The sequence below is a fragment of the Oryctolagus cuniculus genome, chromosome X, assembly GCF_964237555.1.
Source record: "Oryctolagus cuniculus chromosome X, mOryCun1.1, whole genome shotgun sequence".
Taxonomy (NCBI): Eukaryota; Metazoa; Chordata; class Mammalia; order Lagomorpha; family Leporidae; genus Oryctolagus; species Oryctolagus cuniculus.
The window spans coordinates 12,569,145-12,589,706 of NC_091453.1; the positions used below are offsets into that span (position 1 = coordinate 12,569,145).

Here is a 20,562-nt window from a genome sequence, read left to right on the forward strand (position 1 = left end):
AATCTGTCACCATTAGATGTTCCTTGCAAAAAAAAGAAGTTAAAAGAAATTCTTCAGAAAGAAAAGTACATAGGTCAGAAATTCATATCTATACAAAGACAGAAAGACTGTCAGAATAAATGAAAGTAAAAGAAAATCATTTTATTCTTAATTGATCTAGCAGATAAAGGTTTGTTCAAAATATTAATACCAATAACGTATTCAGTGACCATATTTTATGGATAAGTGAAATAAATCACAGCAATTTTTTAAGACATGAGGGAGGCTCTGAGAATCTGCTCTAACAGAAAATGTTATTACTGAATTAATGACAGATGCTTATTGGAAACCCTAAGAGAACCATCAAGAGTTGTAATAAAATTTTAAAAAAGAAGTATAATTGAAATACTAATGGGCCGGCACTGTGGCATAGTGGGTAAAGCCGCTGCCAGCAGTGCCAGCGTCCCATATGGGTGCAAGTTCAGGTCCTGGCTGCTCCACTTCCAATCTAGCTCTCTGCTATGGCCTGGGAAAGCAATGGAAGATGGCCCAAGTCCTTGGGCCCCTGCATCTGCATAGGAGACCTGGAAGAAGCTCCTGGCTCTTGGCTTCAGATTGGCGCAGCTCTGGCCATTGCAGCCAATTGGGGAGTGAACCATCAGATGGAATACCTCCCTCTCCTTCTCCCTCCCCCTCCCACTCTTCCTCTCCCCCTCTCCCCCTACCCGCTCTCTTCTCTCCCTCTCCTCTCTTCTTTCTTCTCTCTTCTCCTCTGTGTAACTCAGACTTTCAAACAAATAAATAAATCTTTAACAAAAAAAGGGGGTGGAAAATATTTATACCATTTTAACACAAATTAAAAGTTAGATTGAATAGTCATTTTTTTTTAGGCAAAGAATAATCAGATCAAGAAAAATATAGAAAGAGAGGCTTCCCATGATGATGGGGTCAATTCTACAAGAAGATATAAAAATCTTTATTGTGCATATACTAAAACTGACAGTGTTAACATAAGTCATATAGGTCGGCGCCACAGCTCACTAGGCTAATCCTCCGCCTTGCCGCACCGGCATACCGGGTCCTAGTCCCAGTCGGGGCGACGGATTCTGTCCCGGTTGCCCCTCTTCCAGGCCAGCTCTCTGCTGTGGCCAGGCAGTGCAGTGGAGGATGGCCCAAGTCCTTGGGCCCTGCACCCCATGGGAGACCAGGATAAGTACCTGGCTCCTGCCATCAGATCAGCGTGGTGCGCGGGCCACAGCGCGCCAGCCGTGGCAGCCATTGGAGGGTGAACCAATGGCAAAAGGAAGACCTTTCTCTCTGTCTCTCTCTCTCTCACTGTCCACTCTGCCTGTCAAAAAAAAAATAAAAAAATATAAAATAAAATAAGTCATATAATGAAAATACTGATGAGAAAAATATGTTCTTATAGTTAAACACTGAAACAATCATCTGTCATTAACTGACAAATTCAGCAGGCAGAAAATCTATAAGGATATAGCTGAATTTAACAGACAATTAATGAAATCTAAATGATTTTATAGAATATTAACACAATTGGCCGGTGCCGCGTCTCAATAGGCCAATCCTCCGCCTGCAGCGCCAGCACACCGGGTTCTAGTCCCAGTTGGGGCGACGGATTCAGTCCCAGTTGCCCCTCTTCCAGGCCAGCTCTCTGCTGTGGCCAGGGAGTGCAGTGGAGGATGGCCCAAGTGCTTGGGCCCTGCACCCCATGGGAGACCAGGAGAAGTACCTGGCTCCTGCCATCAGATCAGCGCGGTGCACCGGCCGCAGTGTGCCAGCCACAGCGGCCATTGGAGGGTGAACCAATGGCAAAGGAAGACCTTTCTCTCCATCTCTCTCTCTCACTGTCCACTCTGCTCGTCAAAAAATAAATAAAAATTTTTTTAAAAATAGTATCAACACAATAAGAAAACATTTTTTGAAGTTCACATGGAACATGAAGGATCTTCAAAAAGTTCTTGAAAATATATATAAACTATAAATATATAAAATTTATTAAATTTTTTGCATCAAAATAAACTTATCTTTTAATTTTATTTTTTCCATTAAACTTTCTTAACTATCTTCGTATAGTAGTCAGCTCTTCATAACTATAACATAAATACCTGAGAGAAGCTACTTAGGAAGGAATATTTATTTCAACTCATTTTAAAGGTTCACAGTCCAAGATTAGCCAGCCCCATAACTGTGGTTTCTGATGAGAGGGGTGAATGGCTGACTTCTTGCAGAGAAAGGATCACATGGTGAGCCAGGAAGCAGAGTCATACATGTTTATGTGGTCTTTTCTTATGAAGCCACCATTATTTGTTCATGGGAGCTCATTTCTAATGGTCCAATCCAATAGCCCCAACTTCAGACAGTATAATTGGGTCAAGCCTCCACCCCGTAAGTAGTTTCATTCCATGACATTGGGACTTAAATGCCTGTATGCTTCAGGCAAACAAACTATAGCACCTTGTACACCTAGACCACATTCTTTCCCATAAAACATAAAGTTCAAATTTGAAGGAGTAAAAATGATACAAAGTATGCTTTAAGACCACACTGTAACTAAACTAGATATTGGTAACAGAAAGTAGGAACATCCTCAATTATTTGAAATCTAAATAACATATTTAGAAGACATATATCAAAGGAATCCCAAGAGGAATTAAAATACATTCTGAATAAAATTAAAACATATTTATCATGAGTGAGTGTTTAACCTAATCTTTAGAATCCTGGTTAAGATGCCCATATCCTATGTCATAGGTTCACCCTCAGGCTCTGGCCCCTGACTGCAGCTTCCTGCTAATGCAGATCCTGGGAAGCAGTATTGATGGCTCAAGTAATTGGGTTTCTGCCACCCAAAAGGAAGACTTAGACTGCGCTTCCAGCTTCCAGCTTCAGCCCAACCCAGTCCCAGCCATTGAAGGCATTTGGGAACTAAACCAGGAAATGGGAACTCATTCTCTCTCTCAAAAAAAAAAAAAAATCAAAATATGTGGGGTGCAGCAAAAGCAATGTCTGGCAAGAAACTTTTAGATCAAATGTATGTTAGAATAGAAGGCATATCTAATTTAATAAGCTTAATTTCTGAGGAAACGAAAAAGTCAAAATTAAATTCAAGGTAATTAAGAAGGAAAGAAATAATAAAAATTACAGCAGAAATCAATGAAATTGAAAACATTAATATGGAAAATGAATAACACCCAAGGTAATTTTTGTCAAGATTAATAAAATTAATAAACTTCTAGCCACATGATCAAGAAAACAGGGAAAATATAAAATGCTAACACATGGGCCATCACTACTGATTTCATAGGCATTAAAAGGATAATAAAGAATATGCTTATCCTAATTTGTATATTATGCTAATATGCATTATCAAGAGACTACACAATACCATATAGGTATACAATTTTCACATGTAATTTTAAAAGAAGTCAGAGAAATGCTATGAAAAACTCTATAATCACAAATTTTGTAACCAAGATGAGATGGACCAATTCGACAAAATGTACAAATACTCACACAGGACAGACATATTATCTGAAAGTCTTTTATCTATGAAAAATACTGAATCAACAATTCAACAGTCACAGATGAGGTCACTGGCAAATTCTACCAAATCTTTGGACAGAAATGCTAATTCTCTACACTTAAGCACATAGAAAGATGCTTAGCCTATCATTAGGGAACTGTAAATTAATCAACAATGACATACCAAAACATACATATTAGAACCACTAAAATTCAAAACACTGAGAAGAATAAAATGCTGGAGAGGATGTGGAAAAAGAGAATATCTCATTTAGTGCTGGTGGGAGTGAAATAAATTGGTACAAGGAGTATGCATTTAGCCTAGTCATTACACCCCCGTATTCGACATCAAATACCTGGGTTCATTTCCTGGAACTAGGTCCAGACTCCAGATTCCTTTTAATGAAGACCCTAGAAATCAGCAATGATGGCCCAAGTAATTGGGCTCTGGCTACACTCAAAGGGGCCTGGATTGCATTCTGAGTTCTCTGCTTTGGCTACAGTGTAGCCCTGGCTTTTGCAGGTATTTGGGGAGAGAACTTGTATCTCATCTGCCCTCTTCTCTCTATATACCTCTTTTTCTAACTCTATATCTCTCAAATGAAAAAATAATTTTTCTTAATGATTCAGACTCATTAGAAGACCGTTTGGCAGAATCTTACAAAATTTAATACATCCTGATCATATATTCCAAAAATGCATTCCTTGGTGTTTTCCCAAATAATTGAAAACTAGGTCCACACAAAAACTGTCACACAAATGTTCATAGCAACTTTATTCAAAATTGTTAAATCTGGGGTCAGTGCTGTGGTGCAGCAGATTAAAGCCCCAGCCTGCAGCACCAGCATCCCATATGGGCACCAATTTGAGTCCCAGCTGCTCCTCTTCCGATCCAGCTCCTTGATATGTCCTGGGAAAGCAGTAGAAGATGGCCCAAGTCCTTGGGCCCCTGTACCCGCATGGGAGGATGGGAAGATGCTGCTGAATCCTGCCTTCAGATCAATGCACTCTCTCTCTGGCTCTACCTCTCTGTAACTCTGTCTTTCAAATAAATAAAATGATACTTTAAAAAAAAATTGTTAAATCTTAGAAGAAGCTAAGCTGTCCTTCAATAGAATACATAAAGTATGCTGCATTCATACAAGATAATTTTGATTAGCAATAAAAAGAAATAGCTATTCAGCAACGAAGACATAGGGAGGGGCAGATATTGGGACCCAACGGGTTAAACCACACCTGTATCCCATATCATAGTGCCACAGAAGAGGTTACTGCTCTTCTTATCCAACTTCCTGCTAATGTACCTAGGAACGCAGCAAATGAGGGGCCCAAGTGCTTAGGTTCCTGCTCCCCATGTGAGAATCCTGGATGACATTCCAGGCTCCTGAATTCTGCAAGTGCCAGTCCCAGCTGTTGCAAATATTTGCAGAGAGAGGAAGTACCACTTCAGGACTCTGCTAACAAGAGTCTCATCACCAGAGGCTGCCATTGTGGCACAGTGGGCTAAGCCTCAGCTTGCAACACTGGCATCCCATTTTGAAGTACTGCTTTGAGCACTGACTGCTCTGTTTCCAATCAAGCTCCCTGTAAATGTGCCTGGGAAAGTAGATGAGGGCCCAACTTCTTAGGTCCCTGTCACACATGTGGGAAACACAGATGGAGTCCTAGTATCCTGATTTTGGCCTGGCCCAGCTCCAGCCTTTGTGGCCATTTGGGGTGTGAACCAGCAGATGGAAGATATCTCTTTCTCTGTCTCTTTCATGCTTTCACTCTAGTTCCCACTGTCACTATGATGCCTTCCAAATAAATAAAGCTTTTCAAAAAGATAAAAAAGGAAAAATAAAAAAAACAAGGAAAAATTCTACCTAAAAAAACACAGGTAATAAATTCAAAGGAATTTCAGAATCAGAATATTTCTATCCTGTAGCCCCTAGTATATTAATGATAAAGGTGATGGCTGCTGACATCACATCAAAAGAGTTAAGACACATAATACATGTCCTAAAGGGTGTGCACAATGCCACCTCTAGAGAATGTTTGCCAATAAACAGACAAGTAAGTAAACCTTAATCTGTATAAGTTTTTATTTTAAAAACTGAGAATCACTTATGATGAATGTCAGGTTATCTGGTTCCTTATTCTCTTGTCTGTACTGCTGCATATATTTGATCATTTTAATTTTTAAAATATTATTCATTTTGCTTTTTAAAATGTTTGGGGTCTTTTTTGAAATACAGAGAAACAGTGTTGGGTGAGGAGGAGAGCAAGATCTTCCATCCACTGGTTGACTCCCCAAATGGCCACGACTACAGGGCATTGGCTAGGCCAGAGTCAAGAGTATAGAACTCATTCCTGGTCTCCCACATGGGAGGCAAGAATCCAACTACCTGGGCCATCCAGCTGCCTTCCAAGATGTGCATTAGCAGGAAGCAGAATTAGAAGCAGAATCACTAGGCACTCTGATACGTGATGGAGGCATTTCAAGCAGCATCTTAACCACAGTGCCAAATGAACACTCCTAATAATTTTGTAACAATAACTGCATTACAAATATGATGCCTCTATATAAGAAAAATTGTAGCAGTTTGGCAAAATAGATATGACTAAGTTGGTTCATAAAAAAAAAAAAAAAAAAAAACAGAAATCTTACAAGGAAACTAACACTGTAGTCCAAACCCAAGGCATCATCAAAAGATTTGAGGACCAGTCAGAAGGCTTATTATATCAAATGGTGAAGAAAAAGCTAATCATCATCTCACTTAAATACTTCCAAATCTTACAAAAAGACTGAGAATCACTAACCATTTTGACAAGCTAGCTTTCCTTCATACAAAGCCTAGATAAGGATACCCCAATAAAATGACACTTAAGAGGAGATGGCACTGTGGCATAATGAACTAAGCTGCTATCTCAATGCCAGCATCCTTTATCTGAACACTGGTTTTCATGCTGGCTGCCTCACTTATAATCTAGCAAGCCAGTACTGTCCCTTAAAGGCAGAAGAGGGTGGCTCAAGTACTTCAACCCCTGCAACCTATCTAGAAGACAGCATGACCCCTGACCTCCTGGCTCCAGCTTGGAGCAGACCCACTTGTTGTGGTCACATGGGTAAAAAGCAGAAGATGGAAGAGCTTTTTGTGTCTGTTTCCCTTTGTCTTTCAAATAAATAAATACATCTTTAAAAAATAACACTAAAGGGGGCCGGGGCTGTGGCACAGTGGGATAATTCCCTGGCCTGAAGCACCAGCATCCTTTATGGGTGCCAGTTCTAGCCCCAGTTGCTCCTCTTCTAATCCAGCTCTCTGCTATGGCCTGGGAAAGCAGTAGAAGATGGTCCAAGTCCTTAGGCCCCTGCACCCACGTGGGAGACCCAGAAGAAGCTCCTGCCTCCTGGCTTCAGATCTATGCAGCTCCAGCTGTTGAGGCCATCTGGGGAGTAAACCAGCAGATGGAACACCTCTCTCTCTGTATTTACCTCTCTCTGTATCTATGTCTTTCAAATAAATAAAATAAATCTTTAAAAAAATAATACTAAAGGTAAGTTCACTCACATAGGGAAAAAAATATCCTAAATAAATTCATAGTAATCCAATCTAAAAATTACTGGGGAAACAGTTGGGTTCAAGAAACAGAAAAATGAAATCACATTAGAAAATCCTGTCAACTGGAAATCACTATGTTACTGAAAAAGTATGTGATCATGTGTAACAGAAAACATCTCTAAAAAAAAAACACTCAAAAGTGGTTCATGATAATAACTTTCAGTGAACTTACACTATGGGGAAATTTCCATTTTGTAAAATCCCCAGTTAACACAGTAAAGGTGCAATACAAAAGCATCCCCAACAGAGTACAGAGTAATACACAAACATATGGCATTACCACCATTGTTGTAAACTGGATGAAATGCATAGCCAATCCACATCATAACAATGGTTCCAAGTAAATAAGAGGTAAGAAAAATGAAAACTTTAATCACAGTAACCATAACAAAAAATGAAATCTTGATATTTTGCAGCAGTGGATAGAACTGGAGGATATTAGGTTATATATCATACACAAATCATAAATAGCATATATTCTCTTTTACATGTGGAAGTCACAAACTGTTGATCTGAATCCTACATACTGAGAAGAGTGCACAGGAAGGGAAACATTGAAAGAATTAGGTTGGAGAATCAGTATGAAAACAAAGTAGCACAGAAGGAAAAAGTTCTAGTGTTTGACAGCACAGTGGGTGACTACAATTTACAATAAAATTTATATATTTGATGAAAGACTGAAAGAAAGTAACTAGCAGCTATCAAACACAAAGAAATGCAAAGGAGATTAAAATGCAAATCATGCTGATTTGGTCAGTACATGCTGTACATGTGTGTTGAAATATTACACTATATCCCATAAATATTCCCATCTATAATTATGTTAACTTAAAAGAAAAAAGAAACACTTTCTTTCTACAAACAATAAAATTAAGTAAAACTATATTTACAATTACACTAACACAAAAATGAAATTCTGAATAATACTAAGTTTATATTGAGTTTTAACTTTAGTGAGGGTGGTTAAGGCGTAATCTGAAGGGAATACAAGTTGGAAGACTTCACTATCAGCTAGAAGAACACTTTGAATGAGTAACCCTCGTTCTTCTACTGTGCCTCGGGACAAGGCATTTCTCCTGTTGCACTGAAGCACTCTGAGACAGCAACTGAGACCCCACACACCCGTACTGTGTGGGCTATCAACACAGCAATGCCACCTGAATTACCACTATAGGTCCAGACGCTGTGCTCATAACCACCTGGAAGCTTGGAACCGCATGAAGACTGACTCATTAATCATCATCAAAAAGCATATAAAGAACTGAACACATTACAAGCAAAGCATCTCTGTTATCACATGTAACAAAGGTAGAACTTTTTTCCCTGAACGTTTTGAAACATCCAGTCCTGTGGAGAGAAGGACACACAGAGACAGTTGTCTCAACAAGGAGACCCCACGCCCACGCCCACGCCCACTCCTTGGGGATTTCGCTGGCACGGGCGGAGAAAAGGGACGGATTCCCATCAGAAGGCGAATTCCAGCAGTGGGCAGGAGAACCTAGAGCAAGAACTCAGAGGCTGCACAGCTCCAAAGAAACTGGCTCCCTCCCAGTCCGCCCTCCCACAGCCTAAGCCACTTACCCAGAGCAGCCAGGTCTGGAGGCCCCAGGGAGCGGTGGTCACATGAGGTGCACCTGCACTCCACAGCAGGTGGCTCAGGTACTGGAGGTCGTGGGTCGAGGCCTGGTCTCCCGTCAGCAGAGAAGTGGGGCTCCCCCACGACGAGGAGTCCAGATGATACAGTGCGAGAGAACCGAGGGTACCATCCACACCCGAAGATGGACCCCACAAAGCCGCACACCTCCCCCATCAGCCTCGGGAGGACCCACACGTCACCACAGGGCTCGGGCTCCACTGGACTTGCAATGGTGCGCCCACAAGAAAATGAGAGCTCAGGTCTCAGGCTGGCCGGGTAGGCTCAGCTGTGAGAGGAGCCTGGGGCCCAGCTGCCTGACAACAAAAGCATGCTTGGAATTCTCTGGGACCACGCCCCACCTGAGACCCTGAACCCCAAACCCAGAACCCGGAACCCGGAACCCGGATCCCGGAACCCTGAACCCGGAACCCGGAACCCGGAACCCGGAACCCGGAACCGCTCCACACTTCCCTCCCTGGAAGGAAGGAAGGAAGGAATTGCGGCCCAGAGCACCGCCCTGTCCGCCCTGGGGAGGGGCCAGAGGGCGTGGCCGGAAGTGGCCACCCCCACTTCCGCCTAAAAGGCCGTTGGGGGGTGCTGCCCTGAGAGGTGCGGCCTCTATCTGAGGCATCTTCACAGGTCTCTTCAGGTGTGTCGGCGCGTTACCTGGCTTACAAGTGTGGGGACCACCCCGCCGAAACCCACAACCCCTGCCCCTAGAAAGAGAAAGCACGAGAAATCTGCCCACCGCGCCCAGAGCCCGGGCGGGATTCGGCCCTGCGGCACCCCCGCCCCACTCCACCCCCCACCCCACCCGGCCTGCTCCCGCTCCCTCTCCGCCATGGCGGCCTAGGGAATAAAGGCTTACTCCAGGGTTGGACTCGGCTCGCTGAAGGGGTTAGCCAGGCCTCTGCAGCTAAGGAAGGGAATCCTCGGGACACTTGAGGGTTTGGGGGGCCCCACGGCGCTGAAGCCACAAGAGCAGAGGCAGGGCGAGGGTCCAGGACCCGCTGGGCCGGGGAACGGCGCTACACGGAACCCCGGACCTTGCGTTGGGAGGGCCCGCTGAGTCTGAGGACTCCGATGCGCCCGCGTAGTCTCCTCCAGAGAGTCGGGGTGTGGGAGCTCAGTTGCAGGGGGAGGCGGCAGGCCAGCAGGGCACGATTTCCACAGCGTGGGCACAATCAGCTTGAGGGCCCTGCTGAGGGCCGGGACCATGCTCACGCAGCGCGGCACCCTGGCACCCTGGAATCCTTCCTTACTGTCCCCTGGGGAAGCCCGGGCATAGACGTCTTTCTGACCCCACTGCCGCCCAGTTCCTCAAGGATAGCAGCCAAGTGGAGGCTTCTGGTCGGGGAAGAGTCACAAGGTAGCCTGAGGACAGACAATCTGGGGCTCCTCCAGGGCAGCTCCGGAACCCCAAAGACCCCAACTCGCTCTTGCATTTTCCAGTTTGCAGAATCCGCGCAGGTGGGACCAAGAGGTCCACACTCGGTTCCCGGGGCTGCCTGTCAGGTAAGCGCTGACCTTGGCGGGAGGGGCCGGGTCTCAAGTAAAGAGACACAGTGGTGGCCAAGGGGAGGAAGTTAAGGGAAGACTGAACAGCGGCTCCTGAATGCGGGAGCTGAGCTTCCTGACCTGCCCCTGCTCTCAGCCCTGGAGACAGACTCCAGGGCAGTTCTATCAGGCTGAGGCTGCCCCTCATGGCCGAACTCCAACTCCATGGGAGGTGAGAGCCTTGAGGTGAAGGGGAAGCCTCCGGGCAGCAGATGGGAGCACTCGCAGCTCCCACCATGGACGAGGTGAGGACCTCGACTTCAGTGCTCACACGATGACACTCTCCCCCATCCAGGTGCCTGCCCTGCCCGCTCTGCTGCCAGCCCTCTGCCGCCTGCAGTGGTCATGCCTCGGGGACAGAAGAGCAAGCTCCGAGCTCGCAAGAAGCGCCAGCAGACCCGCAGTGTGGCCCAGGGTGCCAAGGCTGCCCATGCCGTTGGGGAAGAGGAAGAAGAGTCTCCCTCCTCCTCTCCCGTTCGTGAGGGAACTCCCCCAAGCTCCCCTAGATCCTGCGCTGCCCAGGGGGGTCTGAGAGGCCGAGCGTCTAGCTCTCCTGAGGCAGGGAGTTCTGATGCCAGTTCGGATGTAGATGAGGGCTATAGGGCAGGCTCTTCCCAGGTCTCCCTCAGAGATCCTCTGAACAGGAAGGCGAGTATGCTGGTGCAGTTCATCATGGAGAAGTATAAAAAGCGAGAGCCCATCGTGCAGGCAGACATGCTGAAGGTAGTCAAGAGAAAGTATAAGAAGCATTTCCCCGAGATCCTCAGGAGAACCTCTGAGCGTGTTGAGCTGATCTTTGGCCTCGAGTTGGAGGAAGTCGACCCCATTAGTCGCTCCTATGTCCTTATCAACAAGCTCAGCCTCTCCAGTGAGGATGAGGTCAGTGGGGAAAGGGTGCTGCCCAAGACAGGGCTGGTGATGACACTCTTGGCTGTGATCTTTATGAAGGGCAACCGTGCCACTGAGGCGGAGATGTGGGAGTTCCTGAATGCTCGGGGGATCTATGCTGGGAGGAGGCACTCAATCTTTGGGGAGCCCCGGAAGCTCATCACCGAAGATCTGGTGCAGGAAAATTACCTGGAGTACCGTCAGGTGCGCTTTAGGAGTCCTCCAGTCTATGAATTCGTGTGGGGTCCCAGAGCACATGCTGAAACTACCAAGATGAAAGTCCTGGAAGTTTTGGCCAAGATCAATGACACTGTCCCTCGCTGCTACCCTGATCTCTATGAGGAGGCTTTAAGAGATGAGCAAGAGAGAGCAGAACTGCAAGCTGTAGCCAGGGCCTCCACGGTTGCCAGGTCCAGGGTGGGTTCTAGGGCCAAGTCCCGCAGGTCCTCCCACACCTAATGAGGTCTGAGCAGCATTTTTCACTTAGTGGGAAGAGGGTAGTCAAAGCTCTAACTAACAGAGGCTGGAGGCGACAAAATAGGTATTTTCAAATGTTATTCCCCTGTTTTCAAATGTTATTCCTGTTCATTCAAAGCTTACATTGTTGCAAAGTCTGCTTCTGAATCTCATGGATCACACCTTCATGACTGTTTCTCAGATTTATGACAAAGAGTTTTGCTGTTTCTGAATAAATCGAAAGACCTTTAGTGTGTGTGTGTGTGTGTGTGTGTGTGTGTGTTTGATTAACCATAGAATAAGAAAACACAGCAACGGGATAGGTACATTCATGGAAACATGTAAGAACACGACAGGGTAACAGAATCGCAAAATGCTTAAACAACACTAGGGCTCTTTTGAAAGTAAATGGTGCCCACTTGGATATGGCTTGTTTTCTTAACATGTGTATCAAATTTTGTGTATTATATTGGACTTCCTGCTCAGAGATGTCATTTTAATTTTATTATGATTCTCCAGGCATTAATTGAGCACCTACTGTTTGGAAATCCCCTCAATAATGCAAATTGTGAGAAAAGGATCCCACCACTGCCCAGATAATTTGAGTCCTGCAGCAGCTACCCTATGTTAGGAGGATAGGGAGATACTCCCCAAGACATAAACTTGAAAAAGAGGTTAAGAAGAGGAGACTGCAGATGGGAATAGCGCAGTGCACGTCATCTGAGGGGACCGCAGATTCTCAACAGTGAGCTGACCCAGAGCCTGGCCCTGCCATCAATGCTGGGAGCCTTGGGCAGCGCTGTCAGGCTGATTTCAGCAAGCAGCCTCTCAAGGATGTGAGGTCCTTGTCCCAGCTGGCAGGTTTCTTAAGCAAGCAAATGGAGGAGGCCCAGCCCTACCAGCAGATAAGAGGAGGCCCCTGGGGGGGTGAGGGGGACACAGGAAGCCCTGCCCCTCAGAACTGACAGGACCACTCGCCCCTCCCCCACTTGCGGGCAGATCTGTGACACCAGGGCGTTGTTGCCAGGATGTGACATACTTACTTCCTCCTATGACGTCACAGAGGGTGAGGGACTCAGTCCAAGGGCTGTGGCCTCAACTTGGCAGTTGCAGGATTCGCAAGTGTTTGAAAAGGCCAAGGTGAGTACCCTGGGGACTAAGGGAGCCAACCCTCCGTAACAGTGGAACCATCACGGAGTCTTCGCCCTCAGCCTGAGCACACCTAGGACACGTATGACGGGATGAGAAGACTCTCGGTCCTGGGGGTGGGCAGAGGGTCTCAGAATGACTTTGTACTCAGTATGAGGGGCCAGGCCTCAAAGCAGGTGGGCTCAAAAAATACTGAGGGCAACTCCCACCACCAAATAGTAGGCCCATCAGAGTCTGGTCACTGCCCTGAAAGCCACGGGGCAGGGTTGTGGAGCAGAAGCTGCCAATCACTATTTACATTAGGGCTCTGAAAGACGAGAGCCTGAGTCTGCAGCCACCATTCACCAAACGGCATGGGGGTCCCAGGACCCTTGTGCAAGTGCAATGGCCCAGAATGAAGACTAGGGAATCCAAAGAGGTCAGGGTAGGAGATTCCCTACTGACAAGTCAGCACTGCAAGCACCTGGATGGGAAGCGCCCTTCATTTCCCTTCTGGGGGTTCCAGGGAGGGTTGAGCAATCCAATTCAGATCAGCAGAGGGAATGATTTCCAGGACCTGTCATCTGTTGATGTGACGGTCTTGAGTGTGAATCACGAGGTCCTCTCAACTCAGCAGACCGGCAGCCTGTGCGGCTGTCACGCAGTGTGCCTGAAGCACGCATGGCAGGCTCAGCCCGAGACTCACGCCTTCTTCTTCCACAGGCTGCCCACAGGACAGGCTGACCCGGCGAGCACACGAGCCCCGTGTTCTCCTAGAGCAGGTCCCTCAAAGACGACTGCAAATGTAGCTCTCCTAATAGCCGTGGTGGAACTTCCGTGGTGAAGGCACACACACACCCTCTCAACCTCATTCTCCAGGGAGTCCACCTCACCTAGTCTGCACACGCCCGCCTGCTGGCCCTGACGACATCATCATGCCTCGGGCTCATAAGCGCAAGGGCCGTGCCCCTAAGAAAAGTCGCCATACTGGACAGGACCCCCAGGCTCACAGGGCAGCTCAGGGAGGGACCGAATTGGCAGAAGAGCCCTCCTCTTCTTCTCCTGTTCTTGAGGACATTCCACGGAGCTCATCTGCTGCTGTGTCAGGTACCCCTCCCCCAAGACCCAGCAGCCCTCCCTCCACCAGCACGACTTCTGGACGTGTTCCTGACACAAGACCTCATGAGGGTGACGACAGCCAAGGCGAGGAAGAGCAACAGCCACCTTCCTCGGGGGTCACACCCTCCGCTGACAGATCACACAGTGATGCTTTAGCCACGAAGGTGGATTTGTTGGAGCAGTTCCTGCTCTACAAGTATAAAATGAAACAGCCCATCATGAAGGCAGACATGCTGATGGTGGTTAACACCAAGTGCCCACACCTGTTTGCAGAAATCCTCCAGGGAGCCTCTCGCAGCATTGAGGCTCTCTTTGCGGTGGAAGTGAAGGAAATCAACTCAACCTGTCAATCCTATGACCTCGTCAGCAAACTCAAACTGCCCAACAATGGGAGGGTGCGCCCTGGCAGGGGCTTACCCAAGACCGGTCTGCTGATGACTCTCCTGGGTGTGATCTTCATGAAGGGCAACCGGGCCACCGAGGAAGACGTCTGGAAATTCCTGAACACCATGCGGATCTATGCTGGGAGGAAGCACTTCATCTACGGAGAGCCCAGGAAGCTCATCACCAAGGATTTAGTGAGGCTGCAGTACCTGGAGTACCGGAGGCTGCCTGACACTGATCCTGCACGCTACGAATTCCTGTGGGGTCCAAAAGCCCATGCTGAAACCAGCAAAATGAAAGTCCTGGAGTTTGTGGCCAAGGCCCGTGACACCGTGCCTACTGCCTTCCCATCCCAGTATGAAGAGGCTTTGCGAGATCAGGAAGAGAGAGCCCGAGTCGGAACTGCTGCCACCCCAGGAGCTACTGCCAGAGCCAGACTCAGGTCATGCACATGTCCAGCTGCTTCCTCACTCCTACTCAAATCCAAGGACATTTGCTATCCAGAAGAGAACCTAAGCCACCATGACAGGAGCTGCCTTTAAAATGGGGAAGAATCTCACAGACCAAGGGTTGGGCTAATGCAACATTAAAAAAAAAAAAAAAAAAAAAACTTACCCATCTCGGTTTTCCTCATTTCCTTTAGTGTCTTGTTTTGTTAAAGATGCATTTTATTTATTTGAATGTCACAGTGATTGACAGAGAGGAAGAGACAGAGGAAGAGAACCCATCCTCTGGTTCTTTCCCCATGTGGCCATGATGGCCATGGCTGGGCCATGCTGAAACTCGGCTGCAGGAAGGCATCCCTCATGGGATCATTTTACCTTAGTCACCAATTGAAAAATCTTATTTCCAAAATCAGCCATTCCTGAGTTACTGGAATGTGGATTTCGTATGCAGTTAGGGTACACATTTAATCCCATCAGAGGCATGAATGGGAAGTATCTGCTGTTATCTCCGTGTAGAAGGAAGCCTGGCTTTCTAGTTGTTTCGTACATACTGTCTCTAGGGAGTTCTGCAAACTAAGGGTCAAATGCTTTTGGGATGAGAGGCACAGAGTCCACTAAAGTGGGCATGTTTTGACATGAACTGGGGAACTAGAACGCCTGCTACATTCAAAGGGCACTCTAGGGGCCAGCGCTGTGGCGCAGCAGGTTGGAGCCCTGGCCTGAAGCGCCAGTATCCCATATAGGCGCCAGTTCTAGTCCCGGCTGCTCCTCTTCCGGTCCAGCTCTCTGCTATGGCCTGGGATAGCAGGGGAGGATGTCCCATGTCCTTGGGCCCCTACACTCACATGGAAGACCCGGAGGAAGCTCCTTTCTCCTGGCTTTGGATCCGTATAGCTCAGGCCATTGCGGCCATCTGGGGAGTAAAGCAGCAGATGGAGGACCTCTCTGTCTCTTCCTCTCTCTGTAACTCTGTCTTTCAAATAAATAAAATAAATCTTTAATGAAAAAAAAAAAGTGGGGGCACTCTAGAATTCACATGGGTATAATTTGGCCAATCTAAGGCATGGCTAGATTTTGGTATAGGAACCAATGAATAAAAACAGAGTAGGTGTGTGGAATGGTAGTCCTTGACAAAAGTCTGGGAGATGTGTGATATGTCCATGTGCTGAAGAGACCAAACTGGGGCCTGTGCTGTGGCTTAGTGGCTAAGGCCGCCACCTGCAGTGCTAGTATCCCATATGGATGCCAGTTGGAATCCCAGGTGCTCCACTTCCGATCTAGCTCTCGGCTATGGCCTGGGAAAGCAGTAGAGAATGGCCCGAGCCCTTGGGTTTCTGTACCCATGTGCGAGACTCCGAGGAAGCTCCTGGCTTCGTATCAGCACAGCTCCAAACATGTGGCCAATTAGGGAGTGAACCAGCAGATGGAAGACCTATCTCCCTCTCTACCTCTCCTCCTTTCTCTGTGTAAATCTCACTTTCAAATAAATAAATAAATAAATCTTTAAAAAATAGGAGACCAAATTAAATAACAGAAGCACGAATGGGGAAAAGCTGATTTTACTTTTTAAGGTGAATTTCAGCTAATTAAGTGTTTTTAGAGCGCTAGATTTTCTGACATATATTGTATTTTAGAAAATCCCTTATAGGGGGCCAGCGTTGTGCCATAGCAGGTTAAAGCCACTGCCTGCAATGCTGGCATCCCATATGGGCACCGGTTCGAGTCCTGGCTGCTCCATTTCCAATCCAGCTATCTGCTATGGCCTAGGAAAGCAGTGGAAGATGGACCAAGACCTTGGGCCCTTGTGCCACGTGGGACACACGGAGAAAGATCCTGGCTCCTGACTTTGGATCAGCTCAGCTCTAGCCATTACAGTCATTTGGGAGTGAACAAGCGGATGGAAGACCACTCTCTTTCTCCCTCTGCCTTTCCTTCTCCCTCTCCCTCTGGCTCCACCACACTCTGTAACACTGTCTTTCAAGTAAACAAGATAAATATTTAAAAAAATTTTAAAAATCCCATATAGGAGGGTGTTATTGTTTGGGTAAAGATCATCATAACTGCCACTCATTAAAAATGCAGTATTTGCCAGGCATCATGCCAGGTGCTTTCTGTACAGTACATACATCCCAATGCCCCACCCAAATAGGTGGATCTTAGCTTAGGAAGCTGTAACAGAACATCACAGTTCTGTGGCTTCAACGGCATTCATCTCTTGACATGCTGCAGGCAGGGTGCCGGCATACTGGCTCCTGGACAGGACTTCCCCACAGACAGCTGCCTTCTTGCTGTGTCCTCACATGATAGAGAGGCAATAGGAGCATGTGAGTCCATTTTTTTTCTGAGGGCACGAGTTCCATAAAGAAAGCCCCACCTTCTTTACCTCCTTTAACCATATGTGTCTTCCAAAACCCACTCCTCCCAACATCATCACATTGTTATCTAAGAATTCAACATATACATTTTGGAGAGACACAAACATTTCAGTACAACAGGCCTTACCACTCTCAAATGGCAGATGAAGAACATGTAACATTCTCATATTTACAAAGTGGTAAGTAATAGAGCTATTCTACCCATCTGATAGAAATTCATATTCGGCACGTGGTGGTATTCCAGTCCCATCAGCCTGAAGCTGACCTTGGATACCCTTTTTCATTCTCTCGCTTCAGTGGTGTATACAATTTCTGTTAGAGCAACACTGAATTTCTTTGGGTTCCTGGCTCCCGGCTTCACCCTGGCCCAGACAAAGCCTTTGCAGGCATCTGAAGAATGAAACAGCAGATGGAAAATTCTCTCTCTTTCTCTCTCTCTCTCTGCCTGTGAAAGCAAGAAAAAAAAAAAGAGGGAGAGAGGAAGGTGTGGGGAGCAGGGTCCGTCTCCCGCAACATGGCAGGGCACCCAGGAGAGAAATAAGTACTGAGACTGTGGACTGAAACTAACTCTATGCGTCTGATCTCCCACCATATGGCGCTGAGAGACAGTAAACAAATCTTACACAGCTGCTTCGTTAATTAGCTGATTCCTGACCCAACCACTGTTTGGAAGAAAGCGGCATGCTCAGCACGCAGGCAGCAGAGCACGGATTGGTGGGAGAGGACTATAAAAGGGGGAGAGAGACAACATGCGGCGCCCCCCCCCACCCCCCGAGAGAGTCAGTTGGAGAGTTTGCCGGTGCCACTCCTCCACGGAGGCAGGGGAGCAGCAGCAAATCCGGGAAGGACCGGGGAAAGAAAACTGGCCCGGTGTTGTTCCTCCGCGAGTCTGGGAGCGACAAGTGGTTCCGTGACTCGGATATGGACGCAGGGAGAGAAAGCCAGCTGTGGCGGGGACAGAAAGCTAGCCGTGGCGGGGACAGCATCCGGTCCGGTGTCGTTCCTCTGCGAGCGGGGGAACAACAGGAAGGAACAGGAAGGATAGTCTTAAAAAATTTCTTTGGACAAACACATAAAACGGATACTGAAAACTGTACCTTTGACTGCCATTCATATGATCCTAAACTTACTGAAATTATTTCAACTCTCAAAATACATTTTTGGGGCCAGCGCTATGGCGTAGTGGGTAAAGCCTCTGCTGCAGTGCTGGCATCCCATATGGGCGCCAGTTCGAGTTCTGGCTGCTTCACTTCTGATCCAGCTCTCTGCTGTGGCCTGGGAAAGCAGTGGAAGATAGCCCAAGTCCTTGGGCCCCTGCAGCTGCATGGGAGACCAGGAAGAAGCTCCTGGGTCCTGGCTTTGGATCAGTGCAGCTCCAGCCATTGCAGCCAACTGGGGAGTGAAGCAGCGGATGGGAGACCTCTCTGCCTCTCTTTCTCTCTGTAACTCTGAATTTCAAATAAAGAAATCCTTTAAAAATACATTTTTTATCTTTTGTAAATGGAGTTATTTTACTACTTATTTTTTAAATTATAATTTATATAGCATAAGTTCTTTTATGTAGCCAGGAGGGAACTTCTTTAATTAATGGCAGCAAACTAAGTAAATTTCTAACTCAACAAAATATTTAAAATTATATTAGACACTATAAAATAAGTATTGTGCTGAATATGATGTGAATATAGAATTTATTCTTTTCAGAATCATCCAAAGCATACAGTCTACATTTTATTTATGTAGAATAAAATGATAGGGCCTGGCACTGTAGCATAGTGGGTGAGGCCACTGCCTACAATGCTGGCATCTGATATGGACACCAGTTATTATCCTGGCTGCTCCACTTCTGGTCCAGTTCCCTGCTAGTGTCCTGGGGGAAGCAGCAGAGGATGGCCTGTCGCTCCCCCTCTTCGTGGAGGAGCGACACAGGACCCTGCGCTGTTCTTTCGTCTGCTCGGCCCTCCCCAGGTTTGCTGCTGGTTCTTCCCGGGTTGGCTACCGTCCCTTCCACCTCCGTGGAAGGGCGGTTCCCCCTAGCCACTTTCCCCACTTCCGCGGGGGAGCGGCACACTGCCGACCGGCTCTCTCGGGGGCTGCACAGGTGTTCCTTCAGATGTTCCTGGTGCATGTTGTCTCTCTCCTCCTTTATAGTCCTTTTCCGCCAATCCCACCTTGGCTGCCCACACGCCGAGTACGCTGCTCTCCTCCAATCAGGAGCAGGATCAGCTCCTGGATGTCATCACTGAAGTTGGCGAGAGGCAGCTGCGTAGAAGCTGTTTCCTCCTCTCCCAGCGCCATATTGTGGGAGAGCAGATGCATAGAATAAGTCTTAATTCGAGTAACAGTATAGTCCGAGTTGCTCCTCACAGATCCCCCTTTCTTCTTATTTTTGGCGTTGATACGCACCTGTCTTCGGTGCCCCGCGGCACATACTCTGCTCTGCTTGCTAGAGTTGCCCACAGGTGCTTACAAGCCCTATCAATCAGGCAAACCGAATCCAGGTCCTCTCTTCGCCATGTTGTAAGGAGGTTTTTAGGCGCTGATGCATGCCTGTGTTCGGTGCCCTGCAGCTCATGCTCTGCTCTGCTAGAACTGCCTGCAGGTGCTTACAAGCCCTACCAATCAGGCAAACCAAATCCAAGCCTTCTCATTGCCGTATTGTGGGGAGACTTATTGGTGTTGATTCGTGCCTATCTTCGGTGACCTGCAGCTCATACTCTGGTCGAGCTGCCTGCTGGTGCTTATCGCCTTACTAATCAGGCAGACCGAATCCAAGCCTTCTCATTGCGGTGTTGTGGGGAGACTTATTGATGTTAATTTGTGCCTGTCTTCGGTGACCTGCGGCGCATAAGCTGCTAGCTGCCCGCAGGTGCTCACCACCTCCCTAATCAGGCAGACCGAATCCAAGCTCTCTCATTGCCATGTTGAGGGGAGGCCTTATTTTTCTCTATTTCTCTATCTCCGGGCATTCCTATCTCTCCCATTTTACTTCTATCTGCCAGCATTCCTATTTCTCTCATTTTACTTCTAAAACTTCTGTTTCTCTTATCCCTGCGGCTTCCCAGCGCCCGCCCTGAGGCTGCTTCTCGGCGCCTCGCCCCGCAGCGGTGGCTTCCTGGCTCTGAGCCGCTTCAGCCCGCGCTTCTCTCATCTGCGCGGCTTCCCGGCTTCGCGCGCGCACTCCGCGGCCTCCGCGCCCCTTCGCGCCCGCACCACGGCCTCGCGCTAGCCCCACGTTCCCTATCTATTCACGCCCCGTGCTCTCTCTGCACACGGCGGCTTCCACGAATCACACAGCCCCAGCTCACGTTTCCGCCACTGGTATTCAATCTAAGTTCCCCGGGCTAACCTGGCGAATTCAACCTAGCTTACGCGTCTCCGCCTTATGGTTTGGCTTCCCGTCTTTTGCTCCCCGGGCTAATCTGACGGATTCCAACCTGGCCCACGTTTCC

At 47.5% G+C, this 20,562-nt stretch overlaps 1 protein-coding gene and 1 pseudogene across 1 annotated transcript; both read left to right on the forward strand.

Annotated features, from left to right (window-relative positions):
* The first annotated feature begins 9,272 nt into the window (after positions 1–9,272).
* On the forward strand, positions 9,273–11,833 carry LOC138847493 (melanoma-associated antigen B1-like). Its single transcript, XM_070066402.1, has 3 exons — positions 9,273–9,409; positions 10,213–10,275; positions 10,613–11,833. Exon 3 carries the CDS (start codon positions 10,663–10,665, stop codon positions 11,662–11,664), a length of 1,002 nt encoding a protein of 333 aa, XP_069922503.1. The 5' UTR covers positions 9,273–9,409; positions 10,213–10,275; positions 10,613–10,662; the 3' UTR covers positions 11,665–11,833.
* Positions 11,834–12,700: 867 nt separating this feature from the next.
* Positions 12,701–14,884, forward strand: LOC100348429 (melanoma-associated antigen B5-like; annotated as a pseudogene).
* Positions 14,885–20,562: the final 5,678 nt, after the last annotated feature.